Here is a 26,404-nt window from a genome sequence, read left to right as displayed (position 1 = left end):
CAGCAGCTAGTGTTTGACATTGGTATACCTTAGTGCTCTTCTGAACCATATGACTTACACCACAAACCAAAAAAGTATGCTGTTGTTTCGTACAGTCCGCACGCAATGTGAATGGAACAGTTCACCATCTTATAAGATTCTCTACATAAAGATTTTTATCAATAGCTTGTAATAAGGTCCATATTCTTAAAGTTGTCTATTTGCATTAAATAACTTAAAAACTATTGGTAAAAAAGCATACAATAATATTTTATGGTAAATATAAAAGTGGTCTTAGTAGGTAATATGGACTATACTCAGTCAGGAATATTATACCAGGAAATTATATCAATGTCAAACACTTGCTGCCCGCTATCATATATATTATCAATGCACTTATATGAATGGGTCTCTGTAGTCTGAACCTAGTGCTAGTATAGTATTTTATTATAACCTTGTAAATAGGGTACATTCAGCTAGGCCTTTTTAATTGTCATACAAAATAAGCTAATGTTAAATTAATTTTAATGTGTGTGTGTTTTATTGGTATATGGCAATTATGTGATGTGAGATTGCTGTAATTCTACTAAAATAATACTCCAGTGATGCATGACAAAGACAACTGTAATTTTGTGAACATGGTCTTTGGTGATACTTGTTAATAATATGGTTAAATAAAACCAGAGAGTTCTATGAACTAATACTAAGAATACGCTTATTATCTAATTTTCTATAACTTAAATATATTACTCAACAATATAATCCGTTTAATGATATAACAAAAATAATAAATGGAACATAACTTTGTTCATGAAAATTTAATTTTTTGTTAGTTTAAGTACTATAATATAATCATTATAACTCATTGATGAATACAAAATTTCAAAGAATACAACAATAAATACACAGTAAAAATGTAAAAGTGGTTTTTATAAAATAAATTAAAAATAATAGTATATTATATATACCTGCAGATAACAACTTATGGATATAAGTTGTCAATATTTACTGTCTAATATTTATTTGCTAGCAACTAAAACTGGTGGTGCACAAAAAATACACGACTAGGACTTCAAATGCTGTCAGACAAAATAACAACACTAAAAGCAGATGTGTTGTCAAATATATTGCATCTGGATATTACAAAATGTCTACTCAATAAAAAAAAACAAATACAATATCAGTCTGGATAGTCCATGTTAATACAATAGTTTTCGGTCCCTTTCCCTTACATTCTCCAATCTCCCTTTAATTTTATCTTTATAATATTGAATACAGTTGATAAGTCACTTGCTCATTTTCATACTCTTAATAAAATGTAATTTTTATATTATAATAATCCAAAACCAGTACTTATGTATCAGTCTACTCATTTGTTTTGGAATGTATTGGGATATTTTAAATAGATTTTCGTCGTTCGGCTTGAAATTCCGAACCATTACAATATTTAGTTATAAATACCTAATTCCGGAATTGACATGTTTCATCGCGGTATGAGGTGCAGTGCATTTTTGAGGCTTATAGAAAGAAGCTGTAAAAAGACGACAGATTGAGCGTTCTGATTTTGACTACTTTCTTGAGATTCTTTACAAAAGTAATGTCCAAGACAATAGATTAACTGCTTTCTGTAATTAAAATGTTGGATAGCTATTTTGTTTATTATCATTAACTAGCAAAACCAAATTCCGGAATTGTAAAATTGCTCGATATTCAAGCCAGATTCCTGGTCATTGAAAGAATTAGAAGAAATATAATGGCTTCATTAAATTGCACGTTTGGGTAATATGCTTTTGGGTACTTGAGCGGTGTGGTTGATCTTGCAGAAGTGACAATTCAATATTGATGTACTTGACTGTACACTTGCTTGTTTTACTCACTGTTCAAGCTCCCATTGCTTATATAAGATTAGTAAAATATGTTTTATACAGTTATGATTGTGACATATTGAGGTCTAATCATAATTCTACGATTGTTTCGTATATTATTCAGTCATTTTATACACATGAAGTGTCTTTTTGAAAAACGTACATACGAAATGCAATAATGAACAGGTTTAGCTTCAGCAAGGGTTTAAAGCATGCAGTCTAACATTTTCCATAGACAGTCTAATCTAAGAGCGCCGGTGCTCTATGGTGCGAAGACAGCTGCGCTGCGAGTTGTCTTTGCTGCAATAAACAATAAAGAATGCCAGCTTGTGCCATGGCGTCCACAGTGCCTGCAGCTAGAAGATCTGTCCTGATCTTGGCGCCGGCCGCAGCACTCGCTGGCCTCAATAGTGTTGGTCCAAACACGGTCGCTAAGTTGTGCAGGGACATTTTGTTATCTGCATCGTGTTGGTTTACCCTGACAAGAGAATTATCTTGTTATCATTTTTTGTTTTATATTGTACACAATTTTGATGAAATTGAGAGGAAAATTTGTTGTCTGTTGTTGACGAGTAATCCAATTACAAGAATAGTATAACAGGCTGAACTTCACGTAAACGATAAGGTGCATTTTTACTATGCCCATACCGTATTGACAGTATAGAATAGAAAAAAACATATATTTATTAACCATACCTAGTGACAATAACATAACATATTGCAACAACACTTGGTAAATGTCATGTAAACGTTACATCAGTTCGTATAGGGGCTTTGACATGGGAAGAAAAATTGATGAGAAACTCCCAGCCCATCTTTTAAATCATATAAAAACATAGCCTACTTAATACAATGCTATAAAATTTTTGGTGGCCTGTGCAGAACCAGACAAGAACCATGCATCATTATCTATATCATCATTACTACAATACTAGGTCTTCTTTGTCACAGAAGCTTTAATCTGGTATTTACTGACATGAAAACCACGCTGACGGCAACCCCATTATACTGATAACGTGCATGGAAATGGAATTCTTCAAATATTTTTTTCTTGTGACTCGCTATATTAACTGTTCCTATTTGGTCTAAATCGAATTTGTCGCAACTAGGTACATAGTCAGTACTTACTTAACAAAATGATTGAGTAGAAAGTCGATGCAGTTTTTATTGAGATCTGGAAGCTGCGCGTAGCATTTAAGAAGGGCGTGTCGTCTCGTGTGCGCCGGCCCTGAATCAATTGACGCACCGGCACCCTGACACAAGAAACAGTGGTTTAATCATTGAAAATAGAAAATACCGAATTGTTTAAAAGACTGCGCTGATAACTGTCTTATCCAAGTCAACTGACAGTAACTTTTAAATGAAGCGATGATGAAATTTGGATCAGTTAATGATGGGCAGACATTTAAAGAACTTTATTTTTCGGCTTTACTCACCGTGAGTAGTGAGATGTAAATAAGTCTCACGAAAGAATAATTTAATTACAGAATAAACAAGCTTGACAAACAAATATGTAAAAAGACATGTGCAATAATCATGTGCTCCACACATTATTAATGCACTTATTGATCTCTGATCTCTGCCTCTATCACAATGAAGTATGGGGATTATTTCCTTAAAATCATTTTTCGCTATACGCAATAGATCGAATGTATTTTGCATATCTAGAAATTTCAAAAACTAGAGGACATGACGTACCACAAATCAGAATTAATTTCAATCGCCGATTGAAGTTGCTCCTGCACATTTATAGTTTCACATGCAGTATGCAGCTGAACTTATCGTTTATGGTCCTTCGAGCACGATTTGGTAAAAAGTTGATAATACAATGCAAATGTTTCATGGTGGTTGTGTGATGGCGTATTGCGATCCAGGTCGTTGAATCACAGTACCTGTGTGGATCCCCAGGCTTTCAGTAGTTCCGGGTAGAGAGCGTCAGTGAACAGTGCCTCGGGCAGTTCTCGCAGGTATAGCTTCAGTACCCCGGTCACGCTATGGATGTCCACCTCTTTGAGCAGCTGTTCCGCCTCATAAGCGTCTGTAAGAAAACAGCAAATTTTATATGAAGGTGTACTTATCGACATAAGCCGCAAAAAGGCGCTTTCAACCGATCCCAATATCTTAAATGATATCGCGTTCGTTACCTTACCAATGGTTTATCATGTCTTTTTAAATAAATTTTCTGTGGGATACCGCCGAGAAACCATATGATGAGGATGGTGGTATTAAAGTGGAAGTGTAAAAAGAGGATGTTGCTAACAACTGCCGCAAAACTGTTACAAAATAACTCATAAAAAACCTGTCATTTATGAATTGCAATCATGTTAATTGTAAAACTGTATCAACTATCTCTTTTCGTATGGTCCCATTAAGCAGCTAATACGATGGTATTTTATAAGAAATGCTGCACAAACAATTTTGTAATGCTGTATAACCACAATATGTTACTCACTGGTTTCGAAGCTCTTCTTGAGCCTGTTGAGGTCCGAGGCGCTGCCTGACACGCGGTAGATGCCCACCTCGTGGATCCCGCGCCGCTCCACTTCGCGCACGCACGCACTTATTATGAATGGTATGTTGCGTTTCTCGCGTCTAATAAATCAACACATTATAATACTATTATTCGATAAATAATATAATGAATTAAAATGCTTTATCCCGTCACTGGCTAAGCTCGCCACAAAGCCCGTCTTAAGCCGCCGCGCGTTACCGACGCCAATTTCAACGGGCTCGTGTTACAATAAAATTTATTGCTTTTGAAGTGTTTCGGCTTGTTTATAAAAACGAACGTCAATGCTTTTGTTATTAAACAAACTAGCGCTTTGTTAGATTACATAAACAATAGATACTGCGTAATTTAAACAAATTTCGTTTAAAGTAGGGCTAAACGGCTGACCGCATTTTGACGGTTTGTCGTATTTACACAGATAAAGTTTTAAAATTAAATATTCTTACTTTTATAGTCTGTTAAATTACCTTTCTTGTGGTATATCGTGTAGCTTGTCTTACTCTGTGTATATTTAACGAAAAAATATCTGCTACCGTTTTGTGTCACCTCGCGGGTTAAGCAACTTCACTTTTATTAGTAAAACATAATTAATAAGACTATTACAAAGCACATCTTATAACCTTATCTTTAATCGCCATATTGTCTGTGCCTCAGAGAGAGGTAGAACAACCACAGTGTTGCCAATATGAATATACAATTTATAACAATTATAAGTGATTGGAATTGATATAAAGTATGTTTTAAATACGCATAGATATGAGGAAAGAAAACATAAAATTATTATATGTGAAGCTAATACAAAAACGAACTAAATGATTAAGGGAAAACATTCAAAATAGATTTAAACGGAATGAACGCAGGATTCAACCCTGCGCCTCCATAGTTGACGACTGGCACTTTACTCTCTAAATCAATGGGCTATTACTAAGCTCGTTAGCGTAAGTAAACCGCTCATTCGGTTTTTGTTTCCAAGGAGTTGTAGTATTTAAATCTCTTCGGATGAAATTGTGATTACCAACTCGAGTGTATTTAGGCCCTCGATCACGCCTAGTGCATTTTAAAATTGGACCCTAATAGAAATGAATAGATAAGTTTCTATCGTTAGTAAACAATGTACTTTATTTAAATCCGGGGAGCTTGAGCACCTAAATTGAAAAAAAAAAAGACGTGTGGCACAAGGGGACTGCAGCGGTAAAGATGTTGCATAGCATTTTTTATCAACTTATGCAGTTATAATTATTTATTTATGCCGTATTTTTTTTAATAAAATTAATAAAAAAAAAACAAATGGAAAGTGAGTAAAATTTAACTTGCAAGATTTGATTACAAACAGACAGCGGGACAGGTGAAACTAAATAAATATGCTTGTCATAACAATAAAAAAACGTGATAATAAAAAATAAAGATGTTAAATAAAAATCAAGACGTACCCCAGGCTCGAACCTGGGACCTTCTTAACAAAAAGCATCCGTGATCCGCCGAAATATCTATATACATCTAGCAAGTAAGTGTTAGGTTATTTTCGTTACGGAATTTTTGGGTTCGGTCTCCACGCTCAAGACCCGCGATAGAAGCTATGCAATAGCTGAAAATTATTTACTTAAAACCATAACAGTAAAAGTGTAGGTGTGGGTCTCACTTGGCTACACTCTGTATCTTGGCGCCGAAGAGCGCGCCGGCCTTGGCGTTGGGCACGTGGCGGGCCGACCGCTCGGGCGGCAGCAGCTTGAGCCGCAGCGGCAGAGACCCGCCCGCCAGCGACACGGAGCGGGACACGCCCCCGGCCGCGCCCTCGCGCACCCACTCGCGAGAGAGCTGCGCACGGCGACACGTTATATAATACTTTATTTTTTATTTTATTTACTTCATCTTTTTCTTACACTCACTGCACGTAACTTAATTTACTAAATGTACAATATTTATTGTATATAACATCTTTTTGTCGTTAATTGTAGTAATAATAACATTGGAAAACGGTTTTGCAGTGATATTAAAATGGGTGGACCTATGACCCCGAAAATAGTTAAAACTGTATCTTCGGGGTCAGTGAGTCCTCGACAAATGACAATGACCAATGAAATAATTAATAATAAATAGAGATAAAAATGTGTGTGTGTGTTTGATAATACAAATAGACCAAATATATATAAATATATACAAATAGATGTAGAATAATAGGTCTACATGTAAAGTGAACATGTTAGACATACTAGTAAACTAAAACATGTTTGATGACAAAGTAGCAAAAATGTGAGAATAATATGACAATAGATTATATAATAGATTGTGATTGATATATTAAAACAATACATAAATCTAATAGGAATTACTCTTGTATCTTAGCGCGTTATTTGTATCCTTTGGTAATGAATAATGATTCAATTGACATCAAATAGAATTCTCAAGTAAATCAACTTTGTAAAATATATGACTTTTTATGACTATAGGGTATATTTACTCTATATGACAAAAAAAACAATTGAAATAGTTGGAAAATGTTACTTTCAGTACATAAGACCTTTATTTATACTGATATCGTAAGCGTGCAGTAATTGTTTAATACATTAAATGTTTAACAAATAAAAATTTATACACATTGTACTTCATATATAACTGAGGCTAGAAAAAATAGGCTATAGAATATATTGTTTAGGCACGCTCTCAAAAATGGATAGGGCGATTTGTGTCCTGTATGACCATACGCACATAAGTGAATTTTCTACAAAATAAAATGATCATTATGTTAATACCAGGAATATACAAACTTATTATACCGATATAATATGCTTACTATTTAGTTTAGCGATGTATATGCTTTGATATAAGATCCATGTTGCCAAACATTACTGTAGAGAGGAAGCAATGTCGCTGCACTTGACGTGATGGCGGTTCTTATCAATAATTGAGAACATATTAAATAATTAACTTAGGAATCATTGAGAGAAAATTTAAGGAAATAAACATCTTAACTGTTGTTCTCAATATATTCTTGATAATGTTATGTATTTACATAAAGACATTAGAGAATTTGCTAGTAACTGTCATAGACATCATGTTAACACCAGAAACATACATAATGCCTACTACTCGGCTAAATCGAGTTAGTAAGTTTTACAAAAGATAGCAGAAAATGGTCAACACAAATGTATCGCGAATTTCAAAAGAATTGTTAAAAACATTTGTATGGTAAAGGTATTTATAGTATAAATAAAAAATAACATAAATGATGTTCTTAATGATACCACAGATTGGGAATGGAGCGACCAGCCTCAGGCTATTAAATAAAAAGTTTTATTGTGCGATATTATATTTTAACTATATATTTATTATAAACAAAAAAACAAGCCCGCTAAGTTTCTTGCCCCCCACTCATCTCAGGTCTGAGGCATATGTTTTCGAATGGGTGGTAGTTTTGACTTTTTATACGTGGTATATAAATCAGGGGTGTGTATATCATATAGGCTATTAGGCAGTGCCTACCTCGTTATGAAACTAAATAAATATAGCACTAGTGTTAAAGTTAATTTAGTTAAATTTGGTTCCGTTAATATTTTATTACCAAACTTCTATTGAACATCCACTCATAATTTTTTTCTTACGCTAGATACTAGATACCTACGGTAAGCAGTTTTTTTAGTTATTCCAAAGCTCAACTACGACTTGTTAGATCCACAGTACCTACCTTGCTAGAAAACCCAACGCACGCTCCTGATATGAATTATTGACATATGCTATTTGAATAATAATATTTGAATTTACAAACACTAACCTTGAGTGTACACTTCCCTCGCAGTACCGGTCGCGCCGCGTCCTCGTACAACAGCAGTCGCAAGTTCTGTGACCCCTCCAGATCTATCGTAAAGCTCTCGTTCCATCTCGGCTGCGCACTCCGACACACTAACTTCGACTTTGCTTTTCGGAAATAGTGGCCGTACGAATCCACCTCGACCACTATGTAATAGTCTGAAAATATTTATCATATTTAGGTTCTATTAGTTTCATGGCTGTGCCGAGAGCTCCATTCAGATAAATTCAAAACAGAACCAGATACAAAGACTTCAATTAAAACGCTACAATTTATAGAAAAAGTGATCCCACATAATGCTATATTTAGGCTCTTGATTTTGCACTCGAATATATTATGAAATTTCAACAAATAACGATATTCGGATTTTTTCCTTTAGGCACACAATCCAATAAAACTTGCTACTCACGCAAAATTCAGGATTACAGAGTGAGGGAGATACTATATACATTTTGATCTACCTGCATGTTACATTAACCTTAAACAGGTCAAATCAAATCATCTTTATTTGCAAGATAAGGTAATAATAAGATGTTGTTGGCTTATAATTAACAGTTGCTCTTATCCTAACCCATAAGGCATGCAAACTTATAGTGGAATACATAGTCAGTTCGCGTTTTAATTTCTGTAACAATTATAATATACTGTACTATACTAAAAAAAGATATACTTCCCAAGCAAACTTAAAATAACATCAATCGTACAATAGTTATTATTTCATAGGCTTATTCATTTTAATTTATAATATAATGTCATTAGCTACACAATGATTTCAGATTCAGTCGAAGTTAATTGTTATTATTTACTATTTTATCGTCAAGAAAATATTTTAATGAGTAGTATGCTTTTTTTATGAAGTAAGATTTGAATTATTTTTTAAAGTAGAATATATATATATATATATATAGGTGAGTGTCTTTTGAATATTCTAATTTATACAGACCACAGAGGTAAGTATTTGATATCAAAATTTAATCCTTATGATATATTAGCGTGTTTCTGAGAAAAGTTGACAGGCGGAAAAATACATCAAGGTAATTCTATAAGGGTTTTTTTTTCTTACACCTAAAAAGGTAGTAGATGTACCTGCGGCCGTGTTAAATAGCGTGTCGATAGCGCGTTTCTGAGAAATAGATTTTTGACAGGCAGGCTAATGACTATCGACAAGATTAAAAATCTTAATGCCATTTTCCTACAGTCATAATAAACAAGTAGGTCGAAATTCACTTGAACATTCATTTCCTAAGAAACTGTTATCATTTTCCTAGACACGGACAGTCCATTAATTGTCATACAATCTTAATTTGCAAATATAAACCTAACGGGTTGAACGGTGACAATTTGAACATTATTGTTATGCATTTTTCAATGTTTTGGAATGGTTAGGGAATAATTTCGCACGAATTTCTTTATTTAACTGTATAAAAGTACTAGCATTTATGTGGTTAAATACAATATTCATTTATTGCGTTATCGTACACAAAATGACAATTTATATTACACAAAAAAATTAATACTTCAGAACTATTACAATTAATTTACATTAAAAAGTTTATCTCAGAAAAATCAACTTTCATCCATAATTTTAACGACTGTCTTACGAATTTTCGATCAGCTCACGTGTCCTGACGCAAGTTTAACATTTTACACCCATCCCAAGAAAACTGCTCAACGCCGCTGAACAAGTTTTCAATTAAAAAATCAGCAAAGTGGGTCATGAATTAATTTTTTCGATGGTACAACAGCAAACAACGAGGTAATCTTGTAAGGTTTCGGTTTATTTGTACCTGCAGCTGTGTCAAACGGTGTGGTGATGCCGCCGACGTGCAGCTGCAGGTCACCGAGCAGCAGCGAGTCGTCGCAGCCGCCGCGGAGCAGGTACGAGCCCATGTCGGTCTGCAGGTAGGAGCGGCAGGCCGTGACCCAACCCTGCAGCTCCAACATGGACACCGCGCTCGACCCTGCAGGCGGAGCGGAAGACGCCTGCCGAACGACAGCCGAGACCATACAGTGACAGTTTAAACAATTTAAATAAATAAATTAAAGAGATATCCCTCACTTCTGGGTTTAGTTATACAAATTAAAGACGACCCATATAGCCGAATGGTTCGTGACCCTGACTACTAAGCTAGAGGTCCCGGGTTCGAATTTGTTTTTATGTCTTGTTTCCGAGTCATATATGTATTTATGTATGTTTAAGTAAGTATATTGTATTAAATATATCGTTGTCTTGTACCCATAGAACAGGTTATGCCTAGTTTGGGGCAAGATAATGTGTGAGTGTTAATAAAAAAAAGTAACCAAGTAAAGTTCCTTGTGCGGTGTTTCAGGGACGAGACGACATGGGTACCTTCAAAAAAAGCGCGTACACCTTCCTTAAAGGCCGGCAACGCTCCTGTGATTCCTCTGGTGTTGCAAGAGATGGTGGGCGGCGGTGATCACTTAACAACAGGTGACCCGTACGCTCGTTTGTCCTCCTATTCCATAAAAAAAAATAAAAAAAAAAAACAAAATTTATGAACGATGCAGAACTCGAAAAGTAAATTTCCTTATATGCAATTATTGGGGTTGACCACGTTATCAACAGTAGATCCTGTAGATGGAGCCACTACCTGATTGTTGAACAAGACATACCGAGATTTACGAACCATGTGTCACTCGAACGGGTGGCTGGCTCAGCTGGTAATAATGCTCGGACGGAACCCGAATGGTCGCGGTTTAGAGTCCCGCATCGTTCATAAATTTAATTCTTATAAGTGAGAGTTTGTTTTGACATATTTTATTTTATAAACTTTTGGAAACTTACAGCTAGTTACTTGGTTAGTAATATCATGGTACGGTAGGCCATTTATAAATTACCGCTTTTATACATTAGACCAAAATATTTCATTCATTAGTTTATGTAACAATACTAATATATATATACAAACCGAACATCACATCTAGGCGCACATATTCAATATGGACTCTCATTATTACTTAACCTATTTTAATGCAAGAAACTAGTCCTATACAATATGTATGATTCAGTACTAAGCGGATTGGGAATGGAGCGACCGGCCTGTGGCTGTTAAATAATTAGTTTTTTATAACCATATTTTTATAAAAAACAATGAAGCCTGCTGAGTTTCTTGCACACGTTCGTCTCAGATCTGAGGCATAGTTTATTGAATAGGTGTTAGTTATTCATTTTCAAAAAATTAAATTATGTGCTATTTTGAAACAAAATATTAGAATTTTGAAAGCCTTATCAAATTCAATACCATAATTACCTGAAGCATATCATGCACATAATGATCGCATAATACAATTTAAATGTGTGTAAAAGGTAAGTAATGCAACAGGCAGTCCTCTTGCCATGCTAGCCCATCGGCTATTGTTGGCAAGTCAACGACGTTTTATTTTATTAAGAAAACCAACAGCATATTACAGATTATATAAATAACTATCTAATAATATTTTACAATAATAAGCCCCTAATAACAGGTTTCCCTTAAATTATATTATATTACGGTTTCCGAAAAATTCAACATGATGCGATACCTACTAAACAAAAATGAGATTCAGAGATTATATAGGTCGTTACGTTACATAATAAAATATTGTAACTAAATATGTATCTACAAAATAGGTGCTACATAAATATCTATACTATATGTATGGGATATGATAAAATAAATAAACTTCTTAATATACGTTGGCTCAAACAAAAGTTACCTGAAGCGCGTGTATGGAGTCGATCCACTGCGTGCGCTCGTACTCAGAGCTGAGGAAGAACACGTGCTGTCGTTGTAGCGCCGTGGAGGCGGGCGCACGGGCCGCGATACGGAACACCAGGTTGGGGCTGGCCAGCATCAGCTGACTCTCAAGTTCAGCTAGCTTTTTGCGCTGTTTCTCCGCAGTGCCTCGGTTGCCCAGTCTTATTTTCTGTAATGACATTAAAATCTGATTATTAAATTATTTAAATCACGAGATTTAGGCAGCACAGTCACGAAAACGCCTTCGTCAATTAGATATCGAATAGTTTTGTATGACTGTTACGCGGGGTTTCAGCTTCATAAACTGCAAAAAATCCATCATGCCTCAAATAAAAACATTGCTTGCATTATTTCAAGCTGAAGACCAGGCCTGCCTCACTCCCCTGTGTAGGTATCGAAATCGTAAGTACGTGTGGCGGCCTCTGCACAGTAGGCCAGCCAGTAAGGACTCACGAGCGAGCTGTGACGCACGCGCGAGCTTTGTTGTCACACCTCTGACCGATATTTTAAAAATGGAGAAACATAAAAAAGCTATTAAAGAAAAAATATTAAAGTTCATTGCGATCCAAATTTAAATTTACTAAGCTTCCTAAAGACGCTGTAGGAATCTAACTTAAAGTGGTCATTATTATTATTAAATTATCATTGTTAAGTTATTTGTTATTGTTAAATTAATACATAAGAGGACATGTGCAAGTCTAGCTCGCGTCGTGGTTCTGTTCAAGGTCGTATTTATCTACCAACGTTTATTTTATAAAAAATAGTAAGCTATTTTTATAAGATGACCTAACCTACCGTTTTAGGTAAATAAAACAACCCTAACGTAGTCAGAAGAGGTAAGAGTCACGCGATAGAAAGAGAGGAAAATTCTACGTTTATAATAAGGTAGGTTAATAGCGCTGTGTGATCTGAATGTTTTTTTTTTGAGAAGGGCGGTGATGGCCAAGTTGGAAATTACGAGACTTAGAGAAATGTCGTGAAAGGAGTCATGCCCTCAATTTATAAGAAACAAATACCTGCATTTTTAGTTTTTTAAAATTTCCTGAACTAACGGAAATCGACCCGAATATATATTTTAAGAATTTAATAAAAACATGACGTATTTAAATATTGTTGCAACAATTTTTGAAGTGTAAGTAAAGAAGTTCTTTAGAATCTCTGTTTTTTGAAACTCGATGAAACGAAAAAGCGAGACGATAGAGGCGCCGTTCCCAGCTATATCTGAGGTTTTCTAGGGTGCAGAGAACGAATTTGGGATCATTTTTGAAATCCAAAATGGCCACTGCGCATATTTATGATTTGAACGATTTTAGTTCCATGTGGCACAAAAATTTCCGAAAGATGCCGATAAGTTTTTTTTTATGGAATAGGAGGAAAAACGAGCGTACGGGTCACCTGGTGTTAAGTGATCACCGCCGCCCACATTCTCTTGCAACACCAGAGGAATCACAAGAGCGTTGCCGGCCTTTAAGGAAGGTGTACGCACTTTTTTTTAAAGGTACCCATGTCGTATCGTCCCGGAAATACCACATAAGGATGCTCATTCCACAGCTTTGTAGTACGTGGACGAAAGCTCCTTTAAAACCGCACTGTGAAGGACCGCCACACATCCAGATGGTGGGGATGATATCCTAACTTGTGGCGTGTCGTGCGAATATGGAATTCGGCGGCAGGAATCAGGATAAACAGCTCTTCGGAACACTCCCCGTGATAAATGCATGGCATTGGGCTTATCATTATAACCACCACGCATACGTATGGCCCCAAAATAATTTTTCACCGCAGCCATCTTTGATTTAAAAATGATCCCAAATCTCTGCACCCTCGAGAACCTCGGATACGATATCCATATTGTTGAAATCATAATTTTGCACGGCGGCCATCTTGGATTTCAAAAATTATCCCAAATTCGTTCTCTGCACCCTAGAAAACCTCAGGTATATCTGGGAACGGCGCCTCTATCGTCTCGCTTTTTCTGTTCATCGGGTTTCAAAAAACGATTCTAAATAACTCCTTTACTTACACTTCAAAAATTGTTGCAACAACATTTAAATACGTGATGTTTTTATTAAATTCTTAATTTATATTTTATTTTTTCTTTCTTTATTACATATAATCTAGTATTTCTTACAATTTACTGATTTAGGGAAACGTCTGAATAGACAAGTGAATACTTGCAACATTATTTGGCTGTCTGTGTGCGTGTTTGCGAATCTAAGTACGTGACGCTCACGCACACATTAATTATTATAATGTTACTTCTATATTGACAGGAACTACGAGTGTTATTATTCTATGCATCTTTCGATATATCTACCTTGTCGTCGGTGAGCGCGCGCTCCTCGGCCAGGATCTGGTCCCGCACGGTGCACGCCTGCGACTTGAGCGCCACGATGTTGGCGGGCGAGGCCTCGCGCTCCACCGCGCTGCCGTCCTCCTCCACCACCACTATGTCCGGCAGTGCTATGAACCACTTCAGCTCGAACGTGAACTTATCGCGACCTGACGCCTGTACCATACAAATATAGCTGTAAGTCCTGTTACATAGAGCGTATTTTAAGAGGGGACCAACGGGCAAGAGGCCCAAGTGATAGGGACTGGTGAGGAAGCCGCCCATTTACATCCGCGAAGATTTCCACGACGATCGGTCCTGCACTGTCCTCATTTAACGTACTCCGGCGATCTTGACCACATCGTTGGTCCATCTTGTGGGGGGCCTACCAACACTGCAAATTCATTCGAGGACATCTTACATGTAAATCATGGCAACACCTGACTGTGCATTTTTTATCGAATTGGTGTTCTCAGTGTACTGGCCGAACACCTGTGGTATGATTCATTTTCATCTGTTTTATGAGTAGTAGTTCGTAGTTCATTTGGTGTGGGACTGCACAATTGAGCGGGAGCTCTGACGCTCTGACTGTTCAACTAAAATCTAGTCTTAGCCTCCTTAAGCCCTGTCATTCAATTCATTTACGTGATGTGCACGTGTTTGGCCCACTATTTCGAAATAAGTTGTAACAAAAATTGTGTAACGATAGAAGTTAGAAGGTCCCAAAATGTTGGACTACAGCGAATTTTTAGTCACGCTATAAATAATTAATGACACTCAATAACTCACTTTACATTAAAATTACCTTCCACATATAATTTTACCAATGTTGATTTTTGTATATTGATACATAAATGGATATATAAAAAAGCCAAGGAGTTTAAGTACTCGTTTGTTTGGATTCGGAATGGAAAAATTTATGTTAGGAAATCTTCTGACTCAAAATACATTTTGATCAGAAATGAAAAAAAGTCTTGAATTAATGAGTTATAACGTCTTATTCCTAACGGTACACTTTTTGCAAACGATACTTATTTGACTTCTCTTTTTGTTCAAATGGCTATCTCTCTATATAACCAGAATGTAAGAGGTTTAAAGTCTAAAACGATTGATGTGTATAATGTTTGTCTTTTTTGTGTAATAATTTTGAGATTGTATGCTTAAGTGAAACGTGGTTAAATGTAAATATCAACTCTTCTGAATTGTTCGATGATCGTTATTTTTTAATGCGCAGAGATCGAAGTGAAAATTTCCTTAAACATTTAAAAAAAACATGGTGGAGGTGTACTTATGGCAATATCTAAAAAGGTTGAATATGTCCTGAGATGCGATTGGCAATCCGACTTGGTGGAGGATTTATGGATTCAAATAAAAGTAGATCCTGTTACTACTATCAAATTATGTACAGTATATTTACCGGATTACCTACCCACCAGCCTATATGTAGAATTTCTTAATAAATGTCAAAATATTATGAGCAGCCATCCAAACCATAAAATCTGCATTATTGGTGACTTTAACTTGGGTAATATGATGTGGTCGAACCAAACAGGACTTCCTCTAAGCCACGTGTGCGAAAAATCTAGAGCATTGTTTGAATTTTTCCAGCTGACTTTATCAAAACAACTTAACTACATTCCTAACCACTTAAATAGAATCTTGGACTTGGCGATAACGGATTCACCTGATACTATCTCATTAAGTCATACCATTGCTGTTTGCCGCTTAGACTCACACCACCCTCCCTTTGAGCTACTTAGTGGTCTCGACCACTAAGTAGGGTAGATTTTGATTGGGAGACAAGACTTTGATTGGGAGCAGTCGGCTTTGCAACTTGATTGTGATGAGTTCGTTTATTGTTTTTATAACACTTTGTATGAAATAATTGAAAAGTACACACCCAAAACCAAAGTACGCAAAAAATCTTATCCCGTTTGGTTTTCTACTGGGCTAGTAAAGTTGCTAAAATCTAAATTTAAATTTCATGTCAAATTTAAAACTTACGGTAATCCAAGAGATTATGATACTTTTGCAATGTTAAGATGTAGAGCTAAGGTAGTTTTTGATCAATGTTTTCGCACATATATAAATCGCATAGAGTCTGATCTGGCTATAAACTTAAAAGCGTTTTGGCGTTACACTAAAAATAAGAAAGTCACTAATGCCTACCCAAGACAGATGAGTTACAATAACCGATACGCTAATGATGGCCCTGGCATTGTGAACTTGTTTGCTGATCATTTCTCGTCGGTTTACTCTATGAACGCTAATAGTAATACGAACTATATTCCTGACTTTCCTCCTTCGGCATTTTCAATCTGCCTATTTTCAGTGTCTCTAGAAAATGTTATTCAACAGCTTAAATCCATTGGTTTATCCAAAAATTCTGGACCAGATGGTATACCACCCATTTTAATTCGTATGTGCGCTGTGAGTATGTGAGATTATGGAAGATTGCTAAAGTAACACCAATATATAAGACTGGGGACAAAACAGATGTCACAAACTACCGCCCGATAACCATTCTAAGTTGGTTCGCCAAAATCTTTGAAAGGCTTGTGTATGCACATGTCTTTAACCATCTGAAGCCCATCTTAAGCTCACGTCAGCACGGTTTCTTTGCGGGTCGTTCAACTGTTTCTAACTTACTAGTATATACTTCATTCTTACGTGAGACAATTAACGATAAGAGTGAGGTTGATTCAATATATACAGATTTTGCGAAAGCTTTTGACTACGTTCACCATTCAGTGCTTTTATGTAAGCTACATCACCTGGGAATTCATGGTAATCTTCACAGATGGCTCACATCTTATTTATCAAATCGTACGCAACGTAAGTTGCGTTGAGTGGCTTCGAGTCAGTCCCATTTCTTGCTAGCTCTGGTGTGCCTCAAGGCTCAAATCTAGGTCCTTTGCTCTTTTTGGCATTTATAAATGACTTATTATCCAAAATTCGATGTGAGTGTCTGGCGTACGCCGATGATATAAAAATATTTCGTAAAATAAACGGTCCAGAAGACTGCTCATTGCTGCAACGGGACATCGAGACTATTTGGCAGTGATGTAAAAGTAACCGCATGATGCTGAATATAAAAAAGTGTCAACTGATTACATTTACTCGCAAGAAAAATCCATTTGTTCACGATTATGTTATCGACGGTAATGTTCTAGTGTGAATGTGATAAGGGACTTGGGCGTCATCTTTGACTCGGATTTATCCTTCAAAAGCCATTACGATGATATTTGTTCAAAGGCAAATAGGATGTTAAGCTTTGTTATTAGAATCGCCAGACAATTTAAACAGGAAAACTCCTGGATATTATTATACAAAGGTTTAGTGAGAAGTATCCTGGAGTATAGCTCAGTGATTTGGTCTCCAATTTATAATGTTCACCGTGATAGAATAGAGTCAATTCAGCGGCGGTTTGTAAGAGTTCTCTGTAACAGATTGGGTGTTAGACGTAAAATTCCCGAATACTCTGAGCGCTTACGTAAATTTAACTTGCATAGTCTTGATAAACGGAGATGGGTATCTGATATGTGCGTCTTACATAACATTGCGAATGGTTTTATGGATAGTCATCTATTAAGTTTGATAAACTTTAAAGTTCCAACACGATCTGTGCGTATTCCATGTTTATTTTCGATCAATTCCTCAAATAATAATGTATCGCATAACAACCCGATTATGAGAATTTGTAGAGAATTTAACGAAGTGTGTGCTGATTTTGATATATTCTTTACAAATGTAGACATTTTTAAAAATACTCTTTATAAAACTTTCTAGTTTACGTAAAACAATTTAATGTTTAACTAAATTTCGTTATACTGTAATTACTATTGTGTCCACTTATTAATTTTTTATTTTTTTTACTGTATTTGGTGAATGATGTGTACAATTTTAATTGGATCTCAGGATCATAAAAATATGCTGTACTTGTTATTAGATGATAGTTTTATCTTGTTATCTGTTATTGTACCTACTTGTAAATAAATAAATAAATATATTAATTTTACATTTCAAATTATATAAAAAAGAAGTTACTCTTTGGTTCGTAGAAAGAGTTGAAATCTAAGTTCAAGTTCAAGTTTTTATTCGTAAATACTATTACAAGTCATACATACTTAACATAATAATTCAATTATTAATTTATAAATTCATTATATGAGTAAAACGAGCGCTCAATGACTTGACCTTTTGAGTTTATATTTAAAAGTGTTACAATTTGACACGCTTGTAATATAGTCCGGGAGTTTATTATAAACCCGAGGGCTCATAGCATGTATTGTGCGGGAAGCTTTTTCCAGGCTATGTGGGACTGTATTTAGGCGATTCGCGTGTCGCAGCTGGTACTAGCTGGTGTCGCCTCTTTTTTTATACTGGTGTAACTGAGCTCGGGCGTATAAGCCTACCTGTAGTATCAGGAGGCTTGGTATTGTTAATATTTTTAGAGAAACGAAGAAAGGTCTTACGCATTGGTCCGACGGTATACCAGCTAGTATGCGAACGCCGACTTGCAGCGACTCTAATTAGGTGATGTTCATTAAATAAATTTATAGAAGGAGAAAAAAGACGAGTAATGTTCAGATAACTTTATACTTGTGCTGTCTCTCTCACCTTGTACTTAGCGCAGGCAATGACATCATTGAACAAGAACAAATGACGCAGCTTCCGGTGTCCGTCTGATAGCTCCACGATAAAGGAATTCTTGACGAGGCGCCGTTGAGCGCGGTCGGAATTCTGGAAATATTTCGAGATATTACGACACTGTACTGTGCGGACGGGTCTGGGCTGAAGCTAATAACCACCGGCCTCCGTTTTCCATTGTAAAAAAGAAATTACCTGAACGAGACTAGTACTCGCTAGTGTCAGCATTCTACCAATGTAAAACTTGATTAAATATTAAAATAATATTGAAATAACTGGGCAAATGAGAATTAACATCTTATGTCTCAAGGTGACGAACGCAATAATTGTAGTGCCGCTCAGAATTTTCGGGTTTGTCAAGAATCCTAAGCGGCACTGCACTGTAATGGGCAAGGCGTATCAATTACCATCAGCTGAACGTACTGCTCCTCTTGTCCATTACTGAAAAAAAATATTTTGGAGTTATTTCGTGACTCATCCGCAGTTGGGACTTATTGTACACTCAATACATAATGGCTTACTGTCACTAAATTACTTAATTAACATGAGGCCGGGACACAATATTATCACGGATTATCATTATATCAAAAATACTATGCAGGCACAGTATTTTTGCTGCTTTTTAGCGTCTACGCGGACGACAGCAGTCAGTAGTATCATATTATAATCCTTCTAATTGTCCTCTTATGGACTCAATGAACTTTTTCGCAAGGGGCAGCACAAAATGCTTAACACACAAATAAGATTACCCCCACTAACTCTTCACAGTACTTAGGGCTGAACGCACGCAATAAAATCAGCAGACATACCTAATAACATACTGTCTCTTTCAATATTACTAACCAAAACGAACGAAATCCTCTTCAGAAACAAAACAAATAGGTAGGTAGATACTTAAGGAATTTTTGATTTGTGTTCTTATGAAAAGCAAAATAATATGTACTACTATTTTATCCAAATTTTGTGAGTTTTCTTTAGTGTAATATTTGTCTATAATCAAAAATAACGCCTTATTCAATAAATTTTTTCTTTCCCTCACTCTCGATGACCAATCTGACAAGGCCAAATCTTCCTCAAAACCCTGAACAATGACAGAAGAAGGAACCTATTTACTTTGCCTACATAGTCAAATGACTCTTTATTATAATCTCTCAATTTTAATTTGCATATTTCAGAAAGGGATAATGAAAAGATTTGACTCAATCATGTTTCAATGTGCTATACATATTATGTCTATTAATTCTATAGTTAAAACCTCTATTATTATTTTCATAATATCCAATGGCTAATAAAAGCACACTTAGTATTTATTATCAGAACTGCAGGGGCATTCGTACAAAGTTACACACACTTTACACTAACATATTGACTAACTGCTATGACATTATCTTACTTACAGAGACATGGCTTATACCTGATATAAATAATTCTGAATTTATTGACTCCCGTTACAGTGTGTTCAGACATGACAGAGACCGCTCCATAACTAACAAAAAAGATGGTGGAGGAGTTCTAATAGCAGTGCTTGAACACCTCCATTCCATTCCAATGCATCCATCTATGGTAAGTGCTTATCCAATTGAGTGTGTTGCTTTACAACTACCAAGTGCTAACCCCCATGTATTTAACATTATTATAGCTATTTATATCCCGCCAAATGTATCTGACGATGTCTATGTCAATTTTCTTGACACATTAGCAAACCAAATGAACAAGAGTTCCGTTAATAAGTTCATTATTGTTGGTGACTTCAATCTGCCATCTATTGACTGGATTAGGTGTCAGGATCACATATCCGATAAATGCCCACTAACGACACCCAGAATTCATTTGCAACAGTTTATGTCATTAACTAATAGCTTTCAGTACAACCCATTTAAAAATCACTTGAACAAATTACTTGACCTAGTCATTAGCAGTGTGAACTGTCAAATATTGCAACCCAGTAAATCTCTAGTTAATATTGATGCACACCATCCACCCATATATATTTTAACATTTTTTGATATATTTACTCCACTACTAAAGAAAAAGGTTATGAGGTATAATTTTAATAAAGCTGACTATATATCAATTAACAAGGAGATTGACAATACTGACTGGGACTCGTTACTAAAAGATACATCCTGCGAGCTATCCGTAGCAAAGTTTTATGAAATCATTAATACTACTATTAAAAATAACATACCGCTTTCAAATCTTAAAAATATGCAATTTCCCATTTGGTTTTCATCGTCTCTAATACACATTTTTAAAAATAAATCCCGAGCATGGAGTAGGTGGAAGAAATATAATAATATCTCGGATTATGAAACTTTCTCCATGTTTAGAAGATGTTTCAAGAAAGAATGCGGATTATGTTACAAAAGGTACATTAATTCTGTAGAGGATAGTGTTCACTCTAATATTAAATATTTTTGGAACTATGTAGCCAACAGTAAAAAAAAGATTGGTATTCCACATCATATGACATACAAGGACTTCTCCTCTAGTAATCCTGAAACTATTTGCGATATGTTTTCTTCTTTTTTTGAATCTTCTTATGAGCCATCAAGTCTTAATTTAGATAACTGAGCCCCCCCTTTATGCACAAACACTAATAACACTAATGTAAGTAATGTGAGTGTCACATTATCAGATATAAAAATTAAACTGAAATCTCTGGACCCTTCAAAAGGTCCGGGACCTGACGGAATTCCAGCTAGGTTTCTTAAAAATACATGGGAAACCATCTCCTATCCAATACAAATAATATTTAATAAATGTCTGAATGAAGGAATATTCCCTAGCGTTTGGAAGCATGCAAATTTAGTTCCGATTCATAAAAACGGACCTAGAAGTAATGTTGAAAAATACCGCCCTATCTCAATAATGTCATCTTTGTCAAAGGTCTTTGAGAGTCTTGTACATGATAAAATTTACCCCCTACTTCACAACAGTATATTAGAACAACAGCATGGCTTTGTCAAGGGAAGATCAACCACAACAAATTTAATTTTATTCACGACCTCTCTTTTCCATAACATTGATCAAAATATTCAAACCGATACTGTTTACACAGATTTTCAAAAGGCGTTTGACAAAGTTGACCACAAAATATTATTGGATAAAATCTCCTACAATGGCATAAAAGGCAACCTGCTTCGTTGGTTTGCATCCTATCTTACTAAACGTACCCAGAAAATCGTCATTAGTGGTTATGAGTCTCGACCTGTTAATGTAACATCCGGTGTTCCTCAGGGATCTATTTTAGGACCTTTTTTATTCGTTCTATTTATTAATGATATTCACACATGTTTCCTAAATTCAAAATTCTTACTTTATGCAGACGACCTGAAGATATATAAAACCATATCAAATCCTTCTGACACTATTCTCTTGCAACAGGACTTAAATAGACTCACCGACTATTGCAACGCTAATAAATTGTTCCTGAGCATTCCCAAGTGCCACTCTATAACGTTTTCTAAAAAAAGAAATATTATTACCTCCCAATATTCCCTTTGCAGTTCAAATCTAGCTAAAATGTGCAGTGTCCGTGATCTTGGCATACAGCTTGACTCTAAACTACATTTAGACCAGCACATCAACAACATTGTAAACAATGCATATAAGATGTTTGGATTTGTCATGCGCGTATCCCGCCAGTTTAAACAACATACAACATACATAACACTTTACAAATCACTAATACGTCCTCAACTTGAATACGCTGTACAGGTCTGGGATCCTCTGTACAGTAAATATACCGATATGATTGAGACTTTACAGCGTAAATTTCTAAAATCGACTCATTATAGATGTTACCGATCTAAATTATCATACCCCGATCTGCTACAAAAATATAATTTACAGACCCTAAAGACCAGAAGGAAACTTCTTGGGGCTAAAACATTATATGGATTATGTAACAACAAATATGACTGCAGTGATTTAGTACACAATCTAAACTTCCAGGTCCCAAGAGTTGTATGTCAGCGCAGTGTACGTAAGCGTCCCCTTTTTGCAGTTAGCCCAATTCGAACCAACTCCGGCAAACGCGCGCCTCTGCAACGCCTATTTAGCACATACAATGAAATCTTTTCAGATATTGACATATTAGGTATATCGGAACGACAATTCAAATCAGCAATTAATAGCACATTGAAACAGCATCAACTTAATTAATGTTATTTAATTAAATTTAAACTTAAATCTCATTGTTATGAAATTAAATATTCTCATTGGAGACTTATATGTAACATCATAATAATATTGTAAGCTACATCTGTTTGTAATAACTACTTTTCTTTCTTGTTATCTAACACTTAAATAGTAACCCGTGGACACTGTCGTTGGTTATGCACTCAGTACTATTTATGTTATTTCTTCCTCTAATCATCTAGTGTGTAATTGTTTTGTGTCCCAAATAAAATAAAATAAAACTCAAATTTTTAATAATTAATATATCAACATCAACCACGGTTTGAATTTTTACAATTAAACGGGGAGCAGCAAATGTTTATTTCCTTTTAATCTGCTCAACATTTGAGAGGATCTTTATTCCGATCGAATAAACTGATTATGTGTCACAGTCAGCGATTGACAGCCCACTGAATGACTGCCTCGAGGTTACCTTGTACGTATGGTTTCGTATTTAGATAGGGTCTATCATAAAATCATCTCGTCTCGATTACCTTACCTTAGCTTGATGCGATCGTGAAGCGCCGTTGCATTTACATTAATTTAAAAATAGCGTCACAAAATTCTAAAATACTCAAAATATACTTATTTAAAGCGATACTCACCGGAAACATAGATTTGGTTTGAATAATGTTGAATTCGTCCAGGAAATGCTGCGTCATGTTCAGAGCTTCGGTCAACATCGCGTGATCGGGGTGACTCGCTGGCGTATATTTTATAAGGTCCTGTAAATATGAATCTATTTATATTCCTATTTATAATATATTTATCATTTATGGAATTCTATCGACACAGCTCTAATATATTTATTCGCTAGAATTGAGTAGTAAAATTTCAACAAACTCAAGATTTACTTTTCGTAACAATAATCCAATGCAAAACAAACACATTACTCGGCACCCTTGCTTGTTTATGCAAAAAGTCCTCACAGAAAATTAAAAACTTCCATACAAAAAAAGCGCGTTATTCTTCAACATCGCGATAGGTTTATGCAGCAAGATGTTGAACGAAATGTGGTGGCCATAACAAGTGTTCTATTTTATAAAAAATCGATTTATTACAATACAACTTACGTGCAGAACAAGCGCGTTCTTTTGTACCCTCGCGACGGGTTTATGCAGTAAGTCATCGAGCGACACGGGCTGTCCGCGACATGCGATCTGCTTGGTGAGATCCGCGAAGCGCTGCGACGACGAGCAGCGGCGCCGCACCGCGTCCGTCGCGCGCCCGTAGTTGTGGAGGAATGCCCCATATATGTTTATGTTCTCTGCCTGGAGACATCAAAACGGCTATTTCAGTTCCAAAGATAGGTCCAAAAAGCTGTTCTTATGAGATAAACATGGAAATAATATAATAGGGATAAACAATTCAATGGACTATACTAGCATATGGTTCAGCTGATGGTACTTGATACGCCCTGCCATTTACAATGCAGTGCCGCTCAAGATTCTTGCAAAACCCAAAAATTCTGAGCAGCACTACAATTGCGCTCGTCACCTGCGACTCTACTATTATTTTTATGCTCTGGGGAAGCACAGGGCTAAATCAATCATGTATTTATTCTTTCTAAGATATATTGTGATTATAAATGCAATGCAATCGCCTCCCGGCCGACCATGGCGAAAGCCGTCCTGTCGGTCGTTGATCAACTGGTGACCTTCTAGGTATACCAAGAGGTACATAATAGACCTGTTGTTTGCCAGATCCAGTCTGTCTCCATTTGTGACTTCCATGAGTCAGGGACTACGCCCCTTGACTATGAGTGCCGAAATAAACGCGTTCGTTCAACGCAAACATGCAATTCTTAAATCTGTGAACGGTCTTTATCAAGTTTCTTTTAATAAAATACGTAACTATGTGGTATCGTCTTCGAAACAACGCGCAAGTAACATTATCCCATCTGTTCACTGGATTATGATGAAATGAAATTAAAAGGTCTTTAATGAACCACAATATAGCCAATTAAAGAAATACAAACCATTTTCTTAAAATAAACTCCAACGCACAAAGGTTCCTCCCAACTGGCGACCGCAGATTTAAGCCCTTCCAGAAAGTTCTTGTGAAGCTCGTGCAGCTCGGATATCTTATAGAAAATAGTTCCGAATTCCTCCTCCGTTATCACAGGTTGAGACGTGGATAGCGTCGCTTTGATCGCGTTCATGTACTGGGAAAACAAATTAAAAATTTTACGATACATAATTTTACTTTAATTTATAAGTTTATAATACTGGACTCAAATTTTTGAGTTAATTTCAAAATTACACTTTAATAATAAGTATGATATACAAATAAAATATAAACAGGAAAATTAAGTATCCCTTCTGGCGTGATGATATGAGCATCATATTTACATACCTACATATTGTATAGTGAGAATTAAATTGGAATCAGAGTATTATCTTAAAAGGTATAACAGTATACGGAATGATAGAATTCTAGGATAATAACAGAAAGGGTTACACAACTTATTTAGTGTCAAAATGATTTCAAAGCATTAAAAGACAACAATAAATTAATAAATTACAGATCCCAACCCATTTTCAATATTGTTAAGAACCATCTTCATCACATTAGCTTTAAAATAAATAAATACATAAATAGGTCAATTATTTGGTAACGATCAGATGCCACAGTGAGATACACCTATTGAAATTATAAACCCCCCTTTTGGAGAGTGGATAAAAATAAATATAAAAACAATTTATTTCAGAAGGATTTTAAAAAATCACTCTAACTTATTTGCACCTATTCCTCGAGACCAGAAGAATCAACAGCCGAATAAAATTTTTACCGTTTATGATTAAATTTTTTATATAATTAAATAAAATAAATTAATAAGAACACCACATTTACCAACCTTTTCCATGACGTAAAGACACTCCACATAGACCGTCTCACTTTCAATGATACTTGTGACGATACAGCGATGCATGGTGAGACGTTCGGCTTCGGCATTATTACTAGAATCCTGTAAAAAAGAACTTTAAAATTGGCTTCAAAGAAAAATTGTCGAATTATGAACAGCCCGATTAAAACTAGGGCACATCTCACACAGGAACTATTGCAGCTCTTGTCAGGTCGATTCATTGCAACGACAATTGCATCGCAGAACAGCTGTAAGTCGAGAGACTTCATTACGGAATTCATCAGCGAGTGTGAACACAAGGACCTTTCTTTCACAAGTAGATACAACACGGGTAGGAACTTCAAAGGCCGGCGCGCTCTTATGATGATATCACTGGTGTTGCTAAAGGGTACTAATGCTTACTTTGCTTTTTGGACACATAGCATGGACTACGCAATCTTGGCTGAACGTTCCGGAAC

General features: G+C 35.7%; 1 protein-coding gene across 4 annotated transcripts in view; it reads right to left on the bottom strand.

The window, feature by feature from the left end:
* Nucleotides 1-1,375: 1,375 nt before the first annotated feature.
* Nucleotides 1,376-26,404, bottom strand: part of LOC126975932 (active breakpoint cluster region-related protein) — a 43,206-nt gene continuing 18,177 nt past the window's right edge. For all 4 annotated transcript variants that reach the window (XM_050824047.1, XM_050824048.1, XM_050824049.1 and 1 more), the window contains exons 8-21: nt 25,938-26,048; nt 25,059-25,244; nt 24,154-24,351; nt 23,686-23,805; nt 18,869-18,991; nt 14,234-14,425; nt 11,876-12,085; nt 9,946-10,141; nt 8,123-8,316; nt 5,993-6,168; nt 4,297-4,436; nt 3,737-3,882; nt 2,973-3,097; nt 1,376-2,322 (exon numbers count right to left, since the gene is read on the bottom strand). In XM_050824047.1, coding sequence (XP_050680004.1) covers nt 2,085-2,322; nt 2,973-3,097; nt 3,737-3,882; nt 4,297-4,436; nt 5,993-6,168; nt 8,123-8,316; nt 9,946-10,141; nt 11,876-12,085; nt 14,234-14,425; nt 18,869-18,991; nt 23,686-23,805; nt 24,154-24,351; nt 25,059-25,244; nt 25,938-26,048 — 2,355 coding nt within the window. In that variant the 3' untranslated portion in view covers nt 1,376-2,084. The remainder of the gene's footprint in view (nt 2,323-2,972; nt 3,098-3,736; nt 3,883-4,296; nt 4,437-5,992; nt 6,169-8,122; nt 8,317-9,945; nt 10,142-11,875; nt 12,086-14,233; nt 14,426-18,868; nt 18,992-23,685; nt 23,806-24,153; nt 24,352-25,058; nt 25,245-25,937; nt 26,049-26,404) is intronic.

This window comes from Leptidea sinapis, chromosome 38, assembly GCF_905404315.1.
Source record: "Leptidea sinapis chromosome 38, ilLepSina1.1, whole genome shotgun sequence".
NCBI classification, from domain to species: domain Eukaryota; kingdom Metazoa; phylum Arthropoda; class Insecta; order Lepidoptera; family Pieridae; genus Leptidea; species Leptidea sinapis.
This window is presented reverse-complemented; position numbering and strand designations above follow the sequence as displayed.